We start from the raw sequence: 22101 nt of genomic DNA, 5'->3' as shown, positions 1-22101 counted from the left end.
GGACATTGACATTTAGAATCTTGGGCAGGATTATTTACTGATAAAAGGGGAAGATATACATGTTCAATTATGTAACTAAATGAATAAATTGGATTAGAAATTATAAATAAAACATAATCAAACAACAGTGAACTTTAATTTACTAATTCAAGTAATGTCCATGTACGTATACAAGATTTTTATTACAACGTTTTCATCTTAACGACATGTCCTTAAGCATATTACTTATACGTTTAGATATGATGGTTAAAAGTTATCAATTATTGACTAATTAAGTTATAATTAAAGTTATATTTACTAATTCAAAAATTTTGCATCAATATCCACAATTTCTATAATTTTTCCTCAAATATCCGTCGATATTGACATGTTCGTAAAATCGGGACCTCAACATTTCCATCGACATCGACATTTCAAACTTTGGATAAAATACATTTTTAGTCCTTGAGTTTTGAGTTAGGTGTTTATTTGATCATGGAATTTCAAAAAGTGGCACTTTAGTACCTGAGGTAAGAGAAATAGTTGTAAATGGTCCCTGACACTAACAAAAAAAAATGGCGTGAGATACTTGAGGTTGTAATTTTTAAATGAGGTGGTAATTTTTATTAATTTGAATTTACATGGCTTTTTCTATTTTATTTTTTAATTTCATTTTTTCTCTTTCCTCCCCTCTCCTCGTCCAACATCTCCTCTCCTTCTCCTACTTGCCGCGGAACCCCACCAAAATGGGCATGGAACAGATCTGGTTTTTTCTTTTTTCTTTTTTTCTGCCGATTGTTCCGTCTACTCATTCCTCCGTCGCTTCCCTCTTCTTGCACCAAATTGATGAGGTTGTCTCCGTAACGAGGACACAATCGTGTTTCTTAAAAGAAATTTTACTATTTCACCAAAATTGGAGCCAAATGGCTCGAAGAATCATTTCTAACGACTCATTGAACATGACTCAGATAAAATCGAAACTCAATTCATAAGAATTTGTGCGAACCCAATAGAAGAAATTGGACATACTGGCGGGGGAAGTTGAGGGTGTCCCTTTGCTGGGGCCGGATAAGCAAGTCAACGTTGGCAGCAGACTGGGGGCCCAAGTGAAGGAAGAACTTGTCGACTTTCTGAAGGCAAATTCCGACGTGTTCACATGGTCTCACGACGACATGCCGGGCATCGACCCAAGTATAATGGTGCATAGACTTAATGTAGATCCTAGCTATAGGCCTGTGAGGCAAAAGCGTCGGCCTGTCGACACCGAGCAAAGCAATGCAATTTGTAAAGAAGTCAAGCAGTTGCTACGAGCTAATTTCATAAGAGAAGTTCACTACCCCGCGTGGTTGTCCAATGTTGTTTTAGTTAAAAAGTCTAACGGCAAGTGGCGTGTCTGTATTGACTTCACGAGCCTTAACAAGGCGTGTCCGAAAGACAGCTTTCCCCTACCTCGGATAGATTAGTTCGTCAACGCAACAGCAGGGCACGAGCTACTCTCCTTCATGGACGCCTATTCCGGGTACAACCAAATTCAGATGCATGCACCCGACCAATAGCATACCGCGTTTGTTACCGACCAAGGGCTGTATTGCTACAACGTCATGCCTTTCGGTCTGAAGAACGTCGGGGCGACCTACCAGTTGATGGTCAACATGATGTTCACCAAACAGATCAGACGCAACATGGAGGTGTATGTGGACCACATGTTGGTGAAGAGCAAGCAGACGAGCTCACACTTAGCCGACCTGGCAGAGGCCTTCAGCGTGCTTCGAAAGTGTTGGATGAAGCTCAACCCAAGCAAGTGCGCCTTTGGGGTATCGTCAGGAAAATTCCTCGAGTTCATGGTCCACGAACGTGGAATTGAAGCCAATCCGGACAAGATAAGAACAGTCTTCGACATGGAGGCACCGAGGAATATTAGGCAGCTGCAGAGGTTGAATGGCCGTCTAGCAGCCTTGAATCGCTTTGTATCTCGCTCCACTGACAAGTGCCACCCTTTCTTCCAAACGCTAAGGGAAAAGGGTCGGTTCGAATGGACCGACGATTGCGAAGCAGCACTTCAGCAGTTGACGCAGTACCTCAGCACGACCCCATTGCTATCAAGCCACTACTTGGTGACGTTCTCTACCTGTACTTAGTCGTGTCGAAAAATGCAGTGAGCTCAGTCCTAGTGCGGGAAGCAGAAGGTCGGTAGAGCCCTGTGTACTACACGAGCAAGTCGATGACTGAGGCCGAGGCTCGTTACCCCTGTGTTGAGAAGCTGGCTTTAGCACTAGTGACATCGACATGACGTCTACGACCTTAATTCGAAGCGCACAAGATAATCGTTCCGACGAACTTCCCCTTAAGGTAGATCTTCTACAAGCCCGAAACGTTAGGTCGGCTGATGAAGTGGGCCCTAGAGCTCAGTGAGCATGACATCTCCTTCGAGCCGAGAACAGCGTTGAAGGATCAGGCAGCTAAAGACTTTGTTGCCGAGCTGACCCCACCTAGGCAAGGGGGCGATGTCTGTGACCAGTGGACACTCTATGTGGATGGTTCGTCCAACGAGAAGGGTTGTGGGGCAGGCATGCTACTCCTCGGCCCTGGTGGTCTTCGTTTCGAGTACACACTCCGGTTTGGTTTCTGAGCTTCGAACAACGAAGCCGAGTATGAAGCCTTGATAAATGGTCTGAAGGTCGCAAGGGGAATGGGTGTGAAGCGTCTTTTGATCCTCAGCGATTCCTAACTGATCATCAATCAGGTTATCGAGGAGTACCAAGTGAAGGATGCTCGTATGGAGAAGTATCTGGCCAAGGCTCGAGGGCTCCTCGCCCAGTTTGAGGACTATGTGATTCGACAGGTGCTGAGGTCCGGAAACTCCAATGCCAACGCACTTGCTCGCTTAGCCTCGGCCTACGAGATCGACCTGCCGAGAACGGTTCCAGTTGAAATACTTGTCGAGTCGTCCATTGACCAGCCCGAAGTAATGGAGGTCTAGTCAGCTCAGCCTACGTTGATGGACCCAATTAAGAACTTCCTGATCAGTGGCTTAGTTCCTGACGATCCGAGCCAGGCCAGAAAGCTCCGACGTCAAGCGACTCACTACTTGATGCAAGAAGGCAAGCTCTTCAAGAGGGGATATTCCCTACCATTGCTGCAGTGCCTCGACCCAGAGGAGGCGAGGTATGTTATCTGGGAGATTCACGATGGAGTCTGCAGAAACCATGGAGGAGTTCGGTCCATGGCTGCCAAGGTCGTCCGCCAGGGCTACTATTGGCCGACGATTGAACGCGACACCAAGGAACTCGCCAAGACATGCGAAAAATGCTAGCGCTTCGCAGGCATTTTGAGACAACCCCCGGAGATGCTGACGCTGATCTCAAGCCCTTGGCCTTTCGTTTAGTGGGGGATAGATCTGATTGGCCCATTGTCAACGGCGAAGGGGCAGTTGAAGTTTGTCGTGGTAGCAGTAGACTATTTCACCAAATGGGTGGAAGTCGAGCCTCTAGCATCCATTACTGAGGAGAAGGTCATCAGTTTCATGTGGAAGAGCATTATATGTCGATTCGGTATACCGAACGCCATCATTATCGACAATGGAAAACAGTTGTATGGTGCCCGGTTTAACCAGTTCTGTCAACAACTCGGCATAGTCCACCTCAGCTCGTCTCCGGCCCATCCGCAGTCAAACGAGCAGGTTGAAGCCGTCAGCAAGATCATCAAGTGTGGTCTGAAGACGAGGCTGGAGTCTCTGAAAGGTCGGTGGGCAGAAGAGCTACCAGAGGTGTTGTGGTCCTACCGAACTACACCCCGCCGATCTACTGGCGAGATGCCATACGGCCTAGCCTTCAGGTCGGAGGTCGTCGTCCGAGTGGAAGTAGGCATGTCAATGCCCCGAGTTGAACATTTCGACGAGCAAACCAACAACGAAGCTCTCCTTGTGAATCATGACCTACTCGAGGAGAAAAGATCTCACTCTCAGCTCAGGCTAGCAGAGTATCAGAACCGTATGGCTCGGTACTACAACGCCAGAGTAAAAATCAGAACGTTCAAGCCTAGCGACCTCGTCCTCAATACGGTAATGCAGCATGTCGGATCACTCGAGCCGAACTGGGAAAGTCCGTACAGAGTCTTGAAAATACTCCGACCTGGAGCGTATCTGTTGTCCGACCTCAACGGGAGACAACTCACCCACCCATGGAACGCCGAACATTTGCGAGTTTATTATCAATGAGACGTGTGTTATCCGACGTGTACATTTCATTCATTTATGAAAGATGATCTCAAATGTAACACCCCGCGTTCTCTAACTCGTTTATTTTAAGAGATAAATAGTGTCTTTGGATTTTTCCCTAAGTTGATAACTTTAATTCTTGGAACTTCTAACTTTGAAATTCTAATTTTTGGCTAAATTAGAATTAAGTTTAATTTCATTGGATTAAGATAATTTAAGTTCTCGACCTGTGTAGGAGATTTTTAGTTAAATCTTAAATTCAGGGGTTTTAGGATTTTCCTTCATAAATTCTACTTTCTTTGAATTATTATTCTTGGGTTTCAGAGTTTAAGTTAACTATTTTGTTTAGGGTTGTGGGTTTTATTTGATTTTTTAAACTATAATTATTGGGCTTATTGTTTTGGGTCATTGTTTTATTTAGTTGGGCCACCTTCAAGAATAAGGGTTTGGGCTTTTAAGTTTTAAAACAAGTTAAAGAAAAGGGAATTAAAACAAAATAACCCTAGCCCCATCTTGTTCTTCTTCCTCTTCTTCTTCCTCCCTTCCCTTTCTTGTTGCAGCCGCCAGCCCCCTCTCCCTTCGAATTTTCTTCTCCGGCGAAGCAGCACCGGCAACAGCTTCTTCCTGCAACCACGAGCACGGCGACGCTGCGCTTCAACTACGTCCTACTGACGGCGTCTATGACGGATCGGTCAAACACACGGCGGCCGAGCTCAGTTCGACGAGCCTACGAAACGACGATACCAGTGGTTGGACGACTGCAGGGAGACCAGAACCGTTACCTCCTCTGACGACACCCAACGTTTAGCACCCGAACAACCCAGATCTGCATGAGTTTCATGACGTTTTCTTCGTTCCTATGAGTTTCAACATTGTCCCACACAAAAATGAAGAGCCATTTGTGATACCCACTCTTGTTCGAAGGCAAATGTGTGATACCCGCCCTCGTCGACATTTGTTTGGCACTGACCCATGCTCGAACCAAGGTCGATTCGAGTTACCCATTGCTTTTAGACATCGAAACAGCAAGCTTAAGGCCTTTTGAACTCAGATTTGGGAGCCCGAACCCCCTCGACGTCGACCCACCCCTAACCCAAGAGGTCTTAGTGTGAGTAGTAGGTAACAACTCACTTTTATTGGATTTTGATTTAACTAAAGTGGTTTTAGTTAGTTTCTAACTTAAGTCTGGTTGCGTATGGTGTAGGAAATCCTTCGGCAAGCTTAATAACGTGTCAGGGCACTTGAGTAAGTAGTTTCTTACTGGAGGGATTGGTTGTTGTGTGCTGATATGATATGGTTGTTTGCTCGTGTGCCCATGTGTGATATTTGCATGATTGCTTATCGTTGTTATAATTTAGTAAACGTCATTGTTGATAAAATTGTTGATATATCTCGGAAAAATTATGTAGTTGTGTGAATAAATTGTAACCAAGTAATCTTGGATGACTATGTTTGAATTGTTGTTATGTTTTAATTGGTTTTCATGATGAAAATTGTATACTGGTACTATAATCTGTTGTTTCGAAAGCATATTGAAGATTTATGAGAAATCAGTTGCGTTTGATGTATGCTGGGTATCTATCGGTTATATTTTGGTTAAGTTGTTGGTTGTGCCTCTTCTGTGAACGATGCCTGTTGGAGTTGTTGGATCATGTTGGACTACTTTAAATTGATTGGTTTTTACATATGATCATTTTGGTGTATCGCATATTGGACTGTTATGAAATTATTGATGCATGAGGCATGGCGTAGTAGCAAGTAGGGACTCTTGTGAGAGTTTTGAGACATAACAAAGTAAGTAGACAAGGGGCGTGTGCGTGCGTTAATGTCTGTCAGATGACCTCTAATGTGCTGTTTTTGTGATGTTCGATATTATTTTTGATACGCTGATGTGTTAGGTAGCTCTAGGTTGTGGTAATCTGTATACTTGGAGTGTTGTTGAATATTTGTCGGTGATAATGGTGTAAATTCTGCCTTGCTAAACTGCTGAGAATTGCTGTGGGGATGTTTATTGTCTGAATATGCATGAATTGTTCGGCGTGTTTCTTGTGATTATTATATCTAGCAACGCTTATTGAATATTGATGTTGGATATTAAGTGTTTTGGGTGAACTGTGCTGGGCTCTAATTGTTTAAAATTTGTTTGGTTATGCTTTGTTGTGACGAAACTCATTGTGGAGCTGTTGTTAAGAAAGGTTATATTGTGAAAGCATGATTGGTTTATCATCTCATCATTAGAATGTTGTTTATGTTGTGGAAGCATGCTGAATTGTGTTTGTGAGCTGAAAGACGCATGGGTCATGGCTTAAGAAAGTATATAGTAAGATTCTGGTGAGAGTTGGATTCTTGGAGAAAGTGAATGGGTGAGTGTCAGGGCCTCGGGTATAAATGGTCGGGGGCTGATACGTCACTAATAGAGTATCGAGGTCTCGGGTAAAAATGGTTGAGGGTCGATGCGAGCAGTCTTTTGGAAGGAATACTATTGGGGCCTTGGGTAAAAATGGTCAAGGGCCGATAGATGGTGAAGTCATCGGGGCCTTGGGTAAAAATGGTCAAGGGTCGATGCACAGTTCAAGGCCTTGGGGATAAATGGCAAGGTCGAACACCAAGCCTCTGTAGATGAGTGTTGGGTTTTGGGGATAGATGGCAAGGGCCGATGCGATGCGAAGGAGTAAGCCTTGGAGGAATCAAGAAAGAGAACTAGCGTGTTAATGTGTAAGGATGAGTTTGACATGTACGGTACATGTATAGTTAAACATTTGCATAAACTGCTTCTTGTGATATGTTTCTATCTATTCAAAGCTCGAGAGTTGTGATAAGCATGATATGTTGATTCTTGATAAGCATGATACGTTGTTTCCTTGATAAGTATGCTGTTGTACGTGACCCTTCAGATAAGGGCTGCTTACTGAGTACTGTGGTTGTACTCATCCCTCTTTTTCCCCTCCAGTTTGCAGGTATCGAGCTAGCTCTTGGGATGGTGATCACGAGGAGGAGGCTTGATCGGAAAGATCATTAGCTATGCTGCGTGCAATTAATTTCTTTTAGTTAGGATAGTTGTGGCTATTTAATCTTGTAGTTGAGTGGTTAGCGGTTGGTTTTGTTTAGTTTTATTGTCTAAAGGATGTTGTAAGGTTGCCGATTCATTATTCTTTTTAGAGCATCAATTTTGTTAGCTTCTTGAACTACGGGATTGTAACCTACTTATGATATTTATGAATACATTTGTTTAAGTTGATCGTACTTGAATTAGTTTTTGCTTCATTGCCATTCGAGATGTTAATATTCATTTAGTGGATGGTTTATAGTTAGTAGAGGTTTCCTTGAAGGGTTTGGTTAATGTGAAGTCGGTATTAAATGGTTTATCTGTATAGCATGTGAGTTTCTCTTAAATGTTTAGTGTTGTTGTTCTAATTGTTCAAGCTCTCGTGAGTGTTGAAAATCAGAGTAGCACAGCAGAAGCGTGGTAGCTTTATTGCTTAGTATTGTTGTGAAGATAATTCTCTTGTTTATGAGAAAATTTTAGGTAGTCTTAGTAACCGTCCCTTTTTGGAAATGGTGAAATTCTTGGGGCGTTACATCCAATGACTTGTACAAAATTTGACTTTATTCGTTAGTGTCGTCTACTACTACCGAGCTACGTCAAATGGGGGCCAAGGAAAACTACGTGGTATGACCTATGCTAATAGACCTACACTTAGTTGTTATGTTTTTACAAACATTGGAAGCAATGGTCAGCTTGTAGGAACCTGGTTATCCCAAGTGCTTCCATTGAACATATCGCCGAGCTGAACTATTCGGCTCGTAAGTCGTTGTGCAGGAAAGAAATTATCTAGACTTGAAAAGCTCAAATAACGAGACCAAAACTAAAGCTGAAATTTAATTAAAATTAAATTTTCTCTAAGTATAGGGACTTCGAAAAGAGTAACTCGGGTCTGAACGAAACCGCATTTCATTAAAATAAAAGTTTGATGAAGAGCCGAGTTATATATGCCTCGGCTCAATACAATAATTTGATTCAAAAAAAAAAAGAAAAGGAGCAAAAGCAACAAAAGGCATAGACGATTTATTCCTGGGAGGGTCGGCAGGCTTGTTGGTCCCTACTTCGGCATTAGCAGCTTCAGCCCCTTTGCCGGCAGTAGGGCGGTCCACCCAAATGGACTCATATTCCAGCTCGACAGCGGCAAAGGCTTCCTCCGAGCAAGCAGTGTCGAGCTGGTTGATAGCATAGTAAAAGCCCTTGTCCGCCAGGTAGCGAGCTAGGCCATCGAACTCAGAGAATTCTTTGACCTTCTTCTCCAGGTAGGCCCAGCTCGCCAAATTCTATTGAGCCTCATTCCAGCCCTTCTCCGCAGTCTCAGCTCGGCCCCAGGCATTCTTCAGGTCAGTGCGAGCTTGGGCTATCAAGGCCTTAGACCTATCGGTCTCAGCTTCCTTCTCAGCTCGAGCCTGGTCAACTTCGGCTTCGAGCTCGGCGATCCGCCGCTAGTAGGAAGCATTAGTCTCCTCCTCCTTCAAGTCTCGTCCTCCGAGCTCCAAGCTCATCATCGACGCTGAGAGGTAGGCATGGCAGTGCAGCTGCAAAAGCTCGAGGTTAGGTCAAGAGGAATAAAGGGAAAGAAGAAAGGAAGTGTGGGCACAAGCTTACCTCTGCAGCAAGAGCTATGGTCTTCCTCACCGCCTCCACAGGGTCCTCGGGTGCCCGGACAGATCGTTCCACCCGGCGAGAGCTCGAGGACCTTATTTTCGTCGCGGCCTCGTGGATGCTGAGGCGGGAGAAGACGAGCCTGAATGGGAGTGGGATCTCGTCGCAGTGCTGCCGACCATGCTGAGACCCCTCATCCGAGTTAACCACGATGGGGGGAGGCAGAGACCTGGAGTTGACCTCCTCGGAGCGAAGCGCTCCCTCACCCGTTTCTTCCACTGCAGAGGGGTAACTGACTCCTCACCCCCGGCAACGGTCTGCAATGGCTGAGCTTGGAGGGCCTGGAGCTTGGCCAAGTTGGCCAGCCCGGGAGCCGGAACATCAGCACTGCTCGTGCGACGTCGAGCTTAAGGAGGCGCGGACGGGGCAGCCGAGGCCGAGGCGCGCTATCGCTTCGTACTGTTAAGAGCGAGGAATTTGGAGGCCATCTCTGCGAAAAAGACGAGGTTAGTCTAGAGATTTCCAATGAATGAGCTAAGGTGTCGAGAAGAAGTTACCTTCAGGGGCTTTCCGCTTTTGCGAGATGCGCAGCCGAGGTTTGGGAAGCTTCTTGAACTCGTCTGGTTGATCGTGAGGACTGAGACCGCTGGAGAAGAGGTGGGAGTTCGAGACGAATGCTTCACCGCACAGTGCGTACTTCAGACTTTGGTTCTGAGCACGCTTGATGATCTCCCAAGACTTGTTGTTGATCCTCGGGATGGGGGATGGCAGAGCTGCAAAAGAGGACTACGTCAGAAATGAAAACACGGGAATTAAGACAAAAAACCCCTAGCTCGTACCTAAGACACTCACCTACGTCTCCGAACTCTACTGGGACATGGCAGATCGACTCACCCCCTCCGTCCCTCATAAGCCATTCGCCAAAGACGAGGAACCAACACTCCTTCCAATTTTTTTTAGAGTAGGGGTTCCTAATCAGCTGACCTACGTTCCACCGAGCAGAGAGGTAGTACCAACCCTCTCCCACGTTGAAGGCCTTGACGGTGTGGGTTGCTAAGAGCAATCTACCGTAAGCCTGTCCTCGTCCTCGTCCCGGATGATCCACCACAGAACATAGGCTCCGAGCACGGTAGACCACCCGTTAGGGGAGAGCTAAGCTGGGGCGAGGTTGACTGCGCTAAGGAACCTCTAGATGAAGGGGTGAGGTGGAAGTCTGACCCCCTACTAAACATTTGGGGGTAGAAGCTAACGAAGCTCGGAGGAGGGTCGTCAAGAGACTCGCCGACGTTGGGCACCCTAAGCTCTATGGAGTTGGGGATTAAGTAGGTTTTCCAGAGCTCGGCTAATCTACCTACTGAGCAAGTCGAGGGAGGAAGCTCGACTATCGGACCAGGGTTAGGGTTTCCCGAGGTAGAGGCTACATTGGGGTTTGCCGAGCTATCCTCGACGCGAGGGTTCCTCGAGGTAGAAGCTAAGTTCGGTTCCCCTAGAGTGTTGTCTATACTAGACGAGCTGGACGACCCAGACGATGAATCACTAAACGAGCTACTCATGGTCGGATCTAAGGGGCAAGGTTAAAAGAACTACCTAAAGGAAGAAGGAGAGAGTACCTGACTAGGATAACGGCCGATGTACACAAAAACTTCGAAGTGAAAAGTGAAAAGTAAAAAAAGGAAAACCTGCACCTTTTATAGGGCAGCCCGGAGGCACAACAGCCGTACAATCGAGGGAGGATCAACAGACAAGATTTGTCCAGGCCAGGCGATCCCCGCGGTGACGTTTGAGTTCTCGAAGCAAAAACTAGGGCTGACGACACCTATGACGTCACACATGAACGCGTGGATTCAACCCCTCCTTAGTTAGCTCGGAATCCTTCGTCGAGCCGACCTCCGCCCCGCCGAAGTGGGGGCCAATGTTAGGTACGAATCCTGGCTTGCCACGTGTCATGTTAGAAGAGGCGAGTTAAATCAATGCGCACGCAAAATATAAGGATGAAGGGATGTGAATCCCGGAGCGGAAGCGGACCGTTGTTCGTGATATTTGGGAAACAAAATCAAAACAGTTAAGAAGAAAAACACAGGGGAAAACTTTACCTTTGAAGAACGTTTCTTCAATGATTTCCCGACGAACACCACCACCGAATCTTCCTTGCTTTCCTCTTGGGTTTCGAGAACACGCTTGTGGGAGCGTTTCTTTGGAACGAGAGGGAGAATTTGATTGAGAGAGCTTTTTCGAGAGAGATTCTTAGAGTTCAACTTTTGTTCTGTTCTTCTGTATTTTTACAGAACTACAAAAAGAAGAAAACAAAAGCAGTGACGTGGGGAGTTACCCCACGTCACTTAACTGCCCACACCCCTGCAATTTTGCAGGGGAGTTAATTATTAATTTATATATTAATTAATAATAATAATTAATATATATATATAATTTATTAATTAATCATATTAATTAATAAATATAACTAATTATTAATCTAATTAATAATTAATAAATAAATAAAATTAATTATTAATCCAATTAATAATTAATTAATTAATTAATATATATATAAATCAAATAAATAATTAACACTTAATTATTTATTATAAAATTAGAATCATATTCTAAAACATTTCTCTTGCATAACCTATAGTTGTAATGTACATCTTATGCACATTATTTTTAACCTACAGTTTTAATATGAATCATATTGATATTAATTTTATTTGAATCTCATTCAAATAATTTCTCTCATAATATATAGTTTTAATTTAGAATTAACTATATATTATAATGTATCAATATACATATAATCCCTTATGAAATTTGAACAGTTCAAATTCTTCCAAAAACTTGATCCTCGTTGTACCCGTTATGAGCTAGCAAGGGGACCTAATGGACCTACAGATCAGAAGCTCCAACGATGCAAGATTAATCGGTCAAACTCATTGACCGAGTTAATCTAGATTCGTTAACTACGGGTCATTCCACTAAAGATCCGCAGTTGCACCCTTCTCACTGTAGAACGTTTTCGTGTCCATGGATATACGACCATTAATGATGAGTCAATCCTTCACGAGTGCTCGTAACTCAAGTTGGGTCAAATTACCATTTTACCTTTGAGTTACATCTTACTCCTTAAATACCACTGCTCCTCTAAATAAACAACCCGATTATGGTCCGACCAATAACTGGAAGTCCCTCTCAGGCCAATGAGAGAGTGGGGCCCCTTGTTCAAGTCCCGGAGTCAGCATTTAAAGGAACACTCATCTACTCCTCTAAAGTCGGAGAGGAGTGAATTTCATCTTGTGAAGTTATGTTCCCAGCTCCCCACTCGGTCTCGTCCCCAAAATGGAAAGAATATTGAGTCGGCAACTCGGGCCACTCTCACCCATACAGATCAAAGGACGAGCCCTCACGGGCAGGAGTCCATAACTCACTCAAGATTGAGAATGAGTTGTCTAGTCATCCTAAGAAACAGCAATCTATTAGTTAACGGTGTTATATCTAAAGATTGGCTATTTCGTGGTTCGGTCTTATAAAAACTCATTGTATAGGATACCCCCACTCGCATGTCTCCACACGAACGACCTGGATCGAGTCGTCTGTAACCTTTACAGCCTTTAGGTTATTCACGGGACATTATCCACTTGTATATCAGGGGTATATCAATTATATACCCAGTATATCAAATATATACGCAGTACATATACTGTCCCGGTTACACTAAAATAACCTCGGATGTTTAGTTTATTGGATTTTGGACAATGCAATGCTATTAATTCAACAACAAATTTATTGTATAAAACTTTATTGAATATACATTTGTTTTTACACAAAATACAAACTACCAGTTTATGGCAACACACCCAACAAATGATTGACTCCAAAATACTCAGGTCAGCAGTCAGAGTATGAGCTGAAAGACCGAGCCGACCAAGGGCAAAGCCCGTAACACGGTCTCTTCTGAACCCGACAACACGCGCGCATTTTTAGGGTGTGTCAAAGTTCCTGTCGGGCCCAGTTTTTATAAATAGAAACCATTGCCTTAAATGCAAGGTACAAATCCTAGATATACTCTACTCGCACTAGAACTAATTTGCTCGTCGGAGTGCTAACTTTGTTTTGCAGGTTTCGTGAGTGGCCTGGGAAGGTATGGAACAGCGGCCAATAGCTCATCCTGTACGTTCCGATCTAATACTAATATGAGCTTTGCAATTTCGAGCTCAAACAGGTTTTGAAGGGGAGATCGGAGGAGATGATGAGATACACACACCACAGCTTCGATTTCAACTTCGATTCGACACTCAATGTCATAGCAGATGGATCCTTGGTTGAAGAAGAAGAAAAGGAGGGTTTTGAATTTGAAAGGTCTGGATTTGGTTCAACGTTGTTGTGTTTTTTCCCACGGGACCCAACTCCGACCATGTCGAGTTTCTGGTGGTTTCCGACGATGGTTCTTGTTTGGGCGTTAATTCCAATTACAATGACAATCTTTTTAGTGGAAGGTGAACTATTCCACACCCATTCTGGTGCAGTGGGGCGGCGAGCAAGAGAAAAAAGGGGAAAGAAGAGGTTTGATGCGGAGAAAGGACAGACAATAGAAGAAAAAAATTTTAAAAAATAAATAAATATGCCACAGAAATCAAAATTAATATAAAACTAATAAAAAGTACCACCTGATTTAAAATTTAACACCTCATCTATGTCATGTAAAATAGACTTTTGGGGACCATTTAGAGGATTTTTTTAAAATAATTATTTTATAAAAATAAATGACAAAACTAATGTAGGTTTCAAAATAATTACAAAAATAGGGTAGATAAATTGTAAGGATAGGCTGCGATTTGCCCAAAATTACAGACGACGGCTGCGATTTCATCGTGAATCGTAGCCATTGCCTGGGACTAATGTCGAAATCGCGATCATTGACCGCGATTTCACAGAAGTCGCAGCACTCTCGACGTGGCACAAATGGAGCCACGTCTTTACTGACGGGCCGTTTATTACTTTTTTATTTTAAATTTGGAAGTGGCTGCACTTCCCTTTGTTTTTGGTTAAATTTGGAAGTGGTTGTGGCAGCTGCTTCCCCCACTTCTTCTTCTTCTTGAATTTAGAAGTTGTAAGCGTGCACTTCCCACTAATATCCTTTTGGTTTTTTTTTTTATTTTATTTCAAAAATCATAATTTAAGAAAAATACTATCATCTTAATTTTCTCCATATTTGGAAAATAGCTCATGAATTACCTACAACATGATGGACATATTCTTGTAATGCAGTAATTTAAAACAAAATAATTATAAAACAAACAAAACCCTAATTATACATATCCCAAAATTTGGGTTTTTAAAGCCATATATTTTGTCATGCAAATGACAAAACATATGAGTTTCATGTAATTTATACATTGACTTTTAGGTTTTTAATAATTTAATAATTTTTTATCGATATAGTTTTTATTAAATTTAAATATTATTTTATAGAACATACGAAGATGAAACACGATAAGCTAAATGACATTTTAATCGGTTTTAATATAATTTTAAACTTTTAGACTTTAAATGACATTTTAATCAAAATTTAAAATAAAAAAAAACAAAAAAGTTAATCACATGTTAATTAAATTTTGCAATATTAATAAAATAACAATATATAAATTAAAATATAAATAAAATAACAATATATAAATAAAATAAAATTAAAAAATAAAAAGGTAATGTACGCGACTTCCAAAAATATAAAAATAAAAAGGTGAAAGTCGCGGACAATGTACGCGATTTCTATCTAATCACCTGACACGTCAGATATACACGTTTATGATCTATTTTTGTCAATAGTTTTGAAAATCTAACTTACATTTGAATTTATTTATTTAAATTACATTTATTTTCTAATTATTTTTAGACTAACAATACTTTTGTAATTTATTTTTAAAATTAGATTATTTTAAAACTTTATCCCCATTTAGAACCCTTTATCAAACTTTAAGGACTAAAATGTCACTTTTTGAAATTGAGGGACCAAATAAACACCTAAATTTTAGGTTAAACTTTATGTAGTATAAAATAATAGTAAAGTAATTCATAATATAATTCTCGCTAAATATGCAATAAATGTATTGAAAATGAAAGAAAGATGATTAGTTTACCAAACCCACAAAATAATAAATTATAATTGTATGGTCAATAGAAGAGAACGTAAAATACATTATAAGAACAAAAAGTTTTGGCAAATGAGAGGTTAAATCACAAAAATCTAGTAAGAATCTCACATATAATATCTCAAACTAATTCAAAAATTGATTCATCATTTTCTTAAAATTATTATCCTTTTGGCAACTTTTTTACTATGGCAGTGTAAATATAGTCAAATTTTCATTTGGGAACCGTAGGTCGTAAAAACCAAACCTAACATTTATAACCATAATAATATATTATTTTTTTTTAAAAAAATCTCATTACATGAATATTTATTATTCTTCATTTATCTAATAGATTCCTTCTCAAAAAAAAAAACAAATAAAAAAAGATGAAGAAATCTAATAAATTATATATTAGCTAATTTGATAAGCCAAGCAAGAATTTCATAATATCTGTAACTTGGGCAGGAACTAGAGGCATTTTCGAAGAAGATAGCAAACATAGCTCCAAATAAACCATCCAGAAGTTCACAATTACATTTCAGCAAAAAAAAATTCTGATTCAGTTCTAACCCAAATTTGGACAATTTAGCTACAAATATGCATTAATGCTCTTCTGTTCTGCAAAAGACGTTAAAAGAATGCTGGATAACTCATTACCAGCTCTTTCTGCTCTTTTCCAAGGACTTGCAGAACGCAGAAAATGCACCTTTAAGTTCACCCGGAAGGGCAAACTGAAGTGGCAAAACTAAGGGAGGACGATTTCTCTCGATATCACTTATCTTTCTCGAGAAGACAGGATGAGCCATTGCTGGCTGCTGCTTGTTAAGACCTTCAAGTATAAAAGAAAAGGCTCCAAAAGTGATGCAACTCTGAAGAAGAGCCTGTGGAGCACCTGCAGAATGAAATCCTCTATTTACATACGTACAGGAGTTCAAACGTCAAAGCAGCAGTGATATCTGTCTCAACTTCTTTATATGAAAAGCAACATTGGTGTAACACTTAACGATTGTAAGGTGTAATCTCTTTCTTTATGTGTTTCAACAAATTAAAATATACAAACATGCCAGATACCGCCAAAACGTAATCCAGAAATCATAAGGTTCTTCCTTTTTCATCAAGTGGTGACAAGGAAAAACCACAGAATGAAGTGCAGTTGGAAAAGTTACTACCTGGAAAACTTAGAGCTAAACCAGTGCAGCATCCAGCTACCCCAGCATTAATAACTGCAAAAATTAGTAAACTTCATTAAGCAGTGGATTCATACGCCCCAGATACTAATATTTTCAAAGTGAAGATACCGCACCATCATCCTTCCCTCTCAGCCTCTTTAACATGCAAACAACCAAACTGTGTACCCCAGACAAAACTGCAAATGTCTGATTCATAAATTGAAGTTAACAAAAGATTAGTTAATGAAATTGAAAAGAGCCCCAATGGCAGAAACCAGCCGTGAAATTTATCTCACTGTAAAAACATACAAGACAAATCACACCTTGGCACAAGATCCAGCCTCTGCAAATGATCCTTTAAAGCCCTTCTTCTTGACCAATCCTGAACCTAAAGGGCACTCAAAATGTATTCAATTTTAACTGTCATATTGCAATATTGTAAATCAAAAGAACTGTGATGTATAACGGAAAAAAAAAAGGGAAGGAAAAAAAAAAGTAACCCCCATAGTTAGTTTGTTAAGGTAGTATACCACTTACCTAACTGTAGTTAATTTATTTGACTATATTAGTTTTCCGTGATTACTAACTCATGTCTTTATATGAAGAGTGTACTGTACATAGATTAATATTAATTACAAAGCCATTAACAGGTGAGAATAACAGCTCACGGAGGTGGTCTATTCTTAACTGGTCTCCCTATGAAAAATAAAATTGGCTTTCATCGTTGGTACAATCAAGAGACCAAAAGGTGCTTTCATTTGGTAGCGGGACGACGATACGGTCATCTAATTTATTTTTAAATATTTTTTCTGAAGGGTATCTCTGCCAGTATAATTTATTCTTGTCTGCTTCCACTAAAAATATTTGTATTGGATTGACGTTGAGGTTTCAGCAAAAAAATGGACTGCAAATATTTCTGCTACAGAAAGAATTAATGAATTTGATGAAAGAAAATTTGTCAATTAGTTCCTATTACACAAAACTGAAACAATCTAGCAAGAATTTAATGAACATCGGCCAACTTGTAGTAGTAGTAAAGGTCCTTCCAGAGAAGTACAATCTCTCATTGATCATTTTCAATCAAAGTACGTAAATATTATTAGACTGTACAACCCATGCTAACAATCGGGCTGCCAATGAATGAGACCTTTTAGCAGGTTATACAAGAGGAGCAGCAACAGCTTTGTTCATCAAATGATCAATTCAGTGCAGTGCCCCTTGCTGCTCAGTTTTGACAGCAATAAGAAACAGAAACCTTCTAATTTTGGTAAGTCACATAAGAAAGAAGACTGATTTGTGCACATTATGGCATTAGAGGTTGTCTAGTGGACCGTTGTTACAAGATTCACAGTTATCTATCAGGTTATAAACATAAACAAAATTCTTCTTCTTCTAATCTACTGAGTAATTCACGGGTTTATGCTAACCATGTGATTGGATGGCTCCTGAACAAATGCCACAACTTGAGTTTTTTAGTAGTATTACTCCTATTCAAAATAATCAACTAATGAGTATGCTTCAAATTCATCTATCATTATCTTTCTTTCAGCAATGAAGATGTGGCTAGTTCTTCAGACTCTATTAGTTACATGGATCAATAATTTTGGTGCAAATAGCTGCATTAGATTTTTTTATTGTTTATTTTGTTTTTGTAAGAATATGAGCTTTCATTCAGAAAATGAAAGAATGTACAAGGACACAGCCCAATAAAAGGAGGTCAAACCTACATAGAGGAGCTCAGATCCAAAAGAATAACACTTATAGTTATTTGATAATGACAGAATTACTTAGTAATAGAAACACACAAATAGATATTAAATCTAATAACCTCCCAAGTATCCTTCCAGTACCTCTCAACCCCTCTAAAACTCTATTATTCCTCTCTAGCCAAATACACCACAAAATAGCGAAGAAGCAAGCCTCCTAAGAAGTTTTTCCCTTATCTCGAAAGTTGGGAACCAACAAAACCTTCTCCACCATCTCCTGATAATCTTTATTTCTTGCCCAGGGAGTTTGAAAGAATCCAAAAACCAGCACCAAATCGACTAAGCAAGCTGGAACCCTCAAAGAATATGCTCAAGGTCCTCTGAAGCACCTTTGCTTTCTCAATCATATAGACCCATTTCAAACATGGTTGTTGCTTTCCTAATTATGTTTGGCGGCCAGTCAATTTTGTTGGTGAGACTTGGACAACTCCAAGTTAGTGATGTTTTAGGAGGTTTATATGCCTCTTCCTAATCTGAAAGTCGGGTCACTAGTAAGGCAAAGTTGCCAATCAATCAAACTGATCTATTTAAGGCTAAAATCGAGTGTCTCATCAACAATTCATTAATTTCTCTCGTGTACTCCTTTCCCTCGGTTTTTCTTAGTGAAAGGCAGGTTACTCTATGCTTACTCATGTTTCAGGTTCTTCCTTTGTTAGATTGTTGGTGTACATTGATGATATTATTTTAACTGGTCCTTGTCAAGATACTACTGATTCAACATAACCTTTTGCTTCATAGTAAGTTTCAACTTAAAGATCTGGTTCTCTCAGTTATTTTCTTGGCTTGGATTTGTCTAAGTCTCATCCGGGCATCTATCTTTCTTCGAGGAACATACTGTTCACAATCACAACTATTGGAGAACACTGGCTTCCTTGACTCTAAGCCAATTTTTTAATCTAGGAATCCCATATTGAAGCTAAATGTAACTAGTGGTGATTCTTTGAGAGTTGCTGATTCTTCTCTTTATTGCTCTTATCAACTACAATATATCTTTCACTGTTCATCATCTTCATCAGCATCTGGTCATGGGGTCCTCCATAAGAAATTATTCTCTTTTCAATTAAAAGATTTTGTGGATATTGATTGGGGCACTTGTCTTCAGTGTTACTAGTGGTGATCCTTTGAGTGTTGCTGATTCTTCTCTTTATCATTCTCTTATTAACTACTATATCTAAGATTTGATGCCATATATCTTTCCCTGTTCATCATCTTCATCAGTATGTTGCCAGTTCACAAACAATTCATCTAATAGTTGTTCATTCCCTTTTGCATTATTTGAAAGGGACATCTGCTCATAGGGTCCTCCATAAGAAATCATCTCTTTTCAATTAAAAGATTTTGTGGATATTGATTGGGGCACTTGTCTTTGGAAGTCAGATTGTGCATTTGTTACTATAACTACTGAGCTTATTTGGATATTTCGCCTACTTGGTGATCTTCAGGTTCTTGTTCTCTTATTAAGCTACTTCCTGTTTGGAATCAGTTCCAACTTGCTGATATGCTTACTAAATCATTCCTGCATCAGTTTCGTTTGCTTTGTTGATCAATTTAGGAGTTATTAATCTTCACTCCCCATCTTGAGGAGGAGGTTTAGTGTAGTTTGTTTGTCTGTTAAATTAGTTTACTCAACTTTATTAGTTATCTATGGTTACTAAGTCGTGTATCTATACGAACTGTGTAACTGTTTCAAGTGAGAAACAAAACACTTTCCTCCCTTCAAATACAATGGCGTGATACCATTAAACAGAAAAGAATCCCAGCCAAAAATCAGAAATCGAAAAAAAATAAATGCCATCCAACATTCTAAATAAATAGCAAAACTGTATGGATTTCCAGTGAATGGTATTAGGTAAGTCCATAACTAAACCCAATTTCAATAACAATTGTACCCCAACCTTCGAGAACAGTGTCAAGAATATAAAACCAAAAACGAAGGAAACATAATTCAGAGAGAGAGAGAGAGAGAGAGAGACCGTAGCCGAAAATGGAGCCCATGAAGGCTCCGGCCGCGGAGTCGCCGGCAAACCTGAAAAGGCAAATTGCAGGGCCACCAAGAGAAGAGGGAACTAAGGCGTCAGAAGAATTAGGGCTGTCCAAGTTATTGGTTTCGAGCTCAGCGTCAGATGACTCGTCCTTGGAAGAATCCGCCATGGCCGCGAATCTCTATCTTTCTCTGTGCTCTGCTAAACCCTTTGCCAATCTCCCAAGATTTTTATTTTTCACGCCAGCGAACGGATAGCGATTGACTTTCTTTTCGTTCACAGCTATCCTTTCTGTCACCTCTCCCGGTTTAACCGTTTGGCCGTAACAACACTACCTTAGACTTACCACCAATCTAAAGCCTACTCTCTACGACGTCTTTTCACCAGGGCTTTGACTTTCTTTGATAGAACTAAAACATGTATTGTAATTATCGACTCGAGCATAGTTCAACTAGAGAGTTGTTATTGGTGATATTACCATATGAGTCCACTTGGAGTGAGTCCAAAGAAGCATCGTGAGCCAACTCGATCAGGCTGAATCAACCCAACCAAACCACCCAACCTGACTCAATCGAGTCGATCCACTTGAGTTAGTGTGGCAATAAAGAAGACTCCATCTATAGATAAGGAGATGCCCCATGTGCGAGACACATTTTCACAACCTTAATTTTTGCTATGTTCAACTTAACTCATTGTCTAACTTAGGTATCAAAGTGTGTTGGTCTTAGTTCCACACCAATATTCTAATCTTCTTGTGTGTGCAAGTATTTGTTCGGAGCTTCTTGCATTGCAACCCAAATTCAAATCCTGTATCAACATTTGGCACTATTTGGACTTTCTCTACCTCTAAAAATGTTAGAGATTCGTGCAAGCGCACACGGTCACAAGTAATACTTAGGAGTAAACTAAGGTCGAATCATCAGGAACTTGTTGCTTTCAAAACAGTTTTTAAGAAGTGAATGACTCAAAATGCAATTGTGGTTTATGGAGAAAATAGTGATGAAACATTGTTGTTTAGGGTTTTAAATATTAAGCAATTTAATAAAACTCAACATTTTTTCTTCCTATCTTAGTTTTGATGCAAAACATGGAAAATACACATGGTTGGAAAAATGTGCCAGGTGCAATCTGGTTTTTATTGAGAATTTGAGTTCTACTCTTTCACTACCGCTTTTGGTTGCTTTAGAGGCTAGGGTAACCTACAATCATATGTCTATGTGTGATTAAAATCTTAGAGAATATTTATCAACTCATTTGCATTTATGGGTCAGATGGCCTATATCTAGGGCCATATTTTATGTGCTTATGTCTAAGTCACATCTCATATTGGTTTCCTATTATTTTACCTAACTCACCATTCTCAGAGTTGGGCTTTAGTGTATAAATCAAAATTCCACTGCCCAAGTGGAAAAAGACGTAAAGAGAAGTTTTTAGAAACCAACCCAAAAAAGTACAAGGCGCAATCTGGGCAAATCCCCGAGCGTGTTGAAAATCAAATCATTTTGACTAAGACATTCCACAAAGATATTGATAACTAATTAGTGCACGAGGAGTTCTAGTTTGACCCTCTTCTCTTTCGAGCGTGGGGGGAGTGTAAACTCACTTAAGAACTTTAAAAGAACATGATAGATGATGAACAAAATGTAGAACTTGAATTAAAAGCAATACGGTAAGCAAGAGTATGAAAATACAAGGAAATAATAACTAAAACTTAAATCTAAATCATAAGAACGAGTTCTACAACTAAAAAGGAATGAAATGAAGCTAAAAACGAGCTTGGAAGGGATGATTTGCTGCTGACGGAGATACTCCCTTTTATAGGTCATTGAGTTGGTTGAACTCCCCATCATTTTAGGTGGAAATAGGTTGAAATTCACCTAACAACCCCTTATTGACTTGGACTCACGATTGTAGTTTGATTCAAATATGTTGGAAATATCCTCGTGCCCTTTATTGAGTGAAACGCACGTTTTGGCCAAGTTTGACTTCAAAATTGCGCTAGGCGCAATTTCGCTGCAAAATGGATTATGTGATTTTCTTCAAACTTTGACCATGTTTTTCTCATTTTTTCCTTAAAGTACCATGTATTGCAATTTATCAAGGAATGTTATATGCATGTTATACTTCAGGAATATGTAATCCTTTTTGGCAAATAATGATGGAAAAGAGTTCGAATTTGTGATCAAACAGAACTTAGTCATTTGCTTGTCCGTAAGCAAAAA

General features: G+C 40.3%; 1 protein-coding gene across 1 annotated transcript; it reads right to left on the bottom strand.

Annotated features, from left to right (window-relative positions):
* Positions 1-15439: 15439 nt before the first annotated feature.
* On the bottom strand, positions 15440-20193 carry LOC111024831 (chloroplastic import inner membrane translocase subunit TIM22-2). The gene is made up of 5 exons (XM_022302628.2): positions 19871-20193; positions 16455-16519; positions 16266-16338; positions 16132-16185; positions 15440-15854 (listed from the first exon to the last, which is right to left on the bottom strand). Exons 1-5 carry the CDS (start codon positions 20046-20048, stop codon positions 15616-15618), a joined length of 609 nt encoding a protein of 202 aa, XP_022158320.1. The 5' UTR covers positions 20049-20193; the 3' UTR covers positions 15440-15615.
* Between the last annotated feature and the right edge of the window lie 1908 nt (positions 20194-22101).

This window comes from Momordica charantia, assembly GCF_013281855.1.
Source record: "Momordica charantia cultivar OHB3-1 chromosome 10 unlocalized genomic scaffold, Mcharantia_2.0 BLBB01000010.1, whole genome shotgun sequence".
NCBI lineage: Eukaryota > Viridiplantae > Streptophyta > Magnoliopsida > Cucurbitales > Cucurbitaceae > Momordica > Momordica charantia.
Note: the sequence above shows the minus strand (reverse complement) of the source record. Positions and strands in the feature narration are given on the sequence as shown.

Bases quoted from the DNA above. Each gene is read 5' to 3' on its own strand.
- LOC111024831 (XM_022302628.2), bottom strand. From the start codon at position 20,048: ATGGCGGATTCTTCCAAGGACGAGTCATCTGACGCTGAGCTCGAAACC. The intron at 16,520-19,870 runs GTCTCTCTCTCT...AGTGCCCTTTAG, and splicing joins GGGCTCCATTTTCGGCTACG to GTTCAGGATTGGTCAAGAAG. The intron at 16,186-16,265 runs GTGCGGTATCTT...TAATTTTTGCAG, and splicing joins GCTGAGAGGGAAGGATGATG to TTATTAATGCTGGGGTAGCT.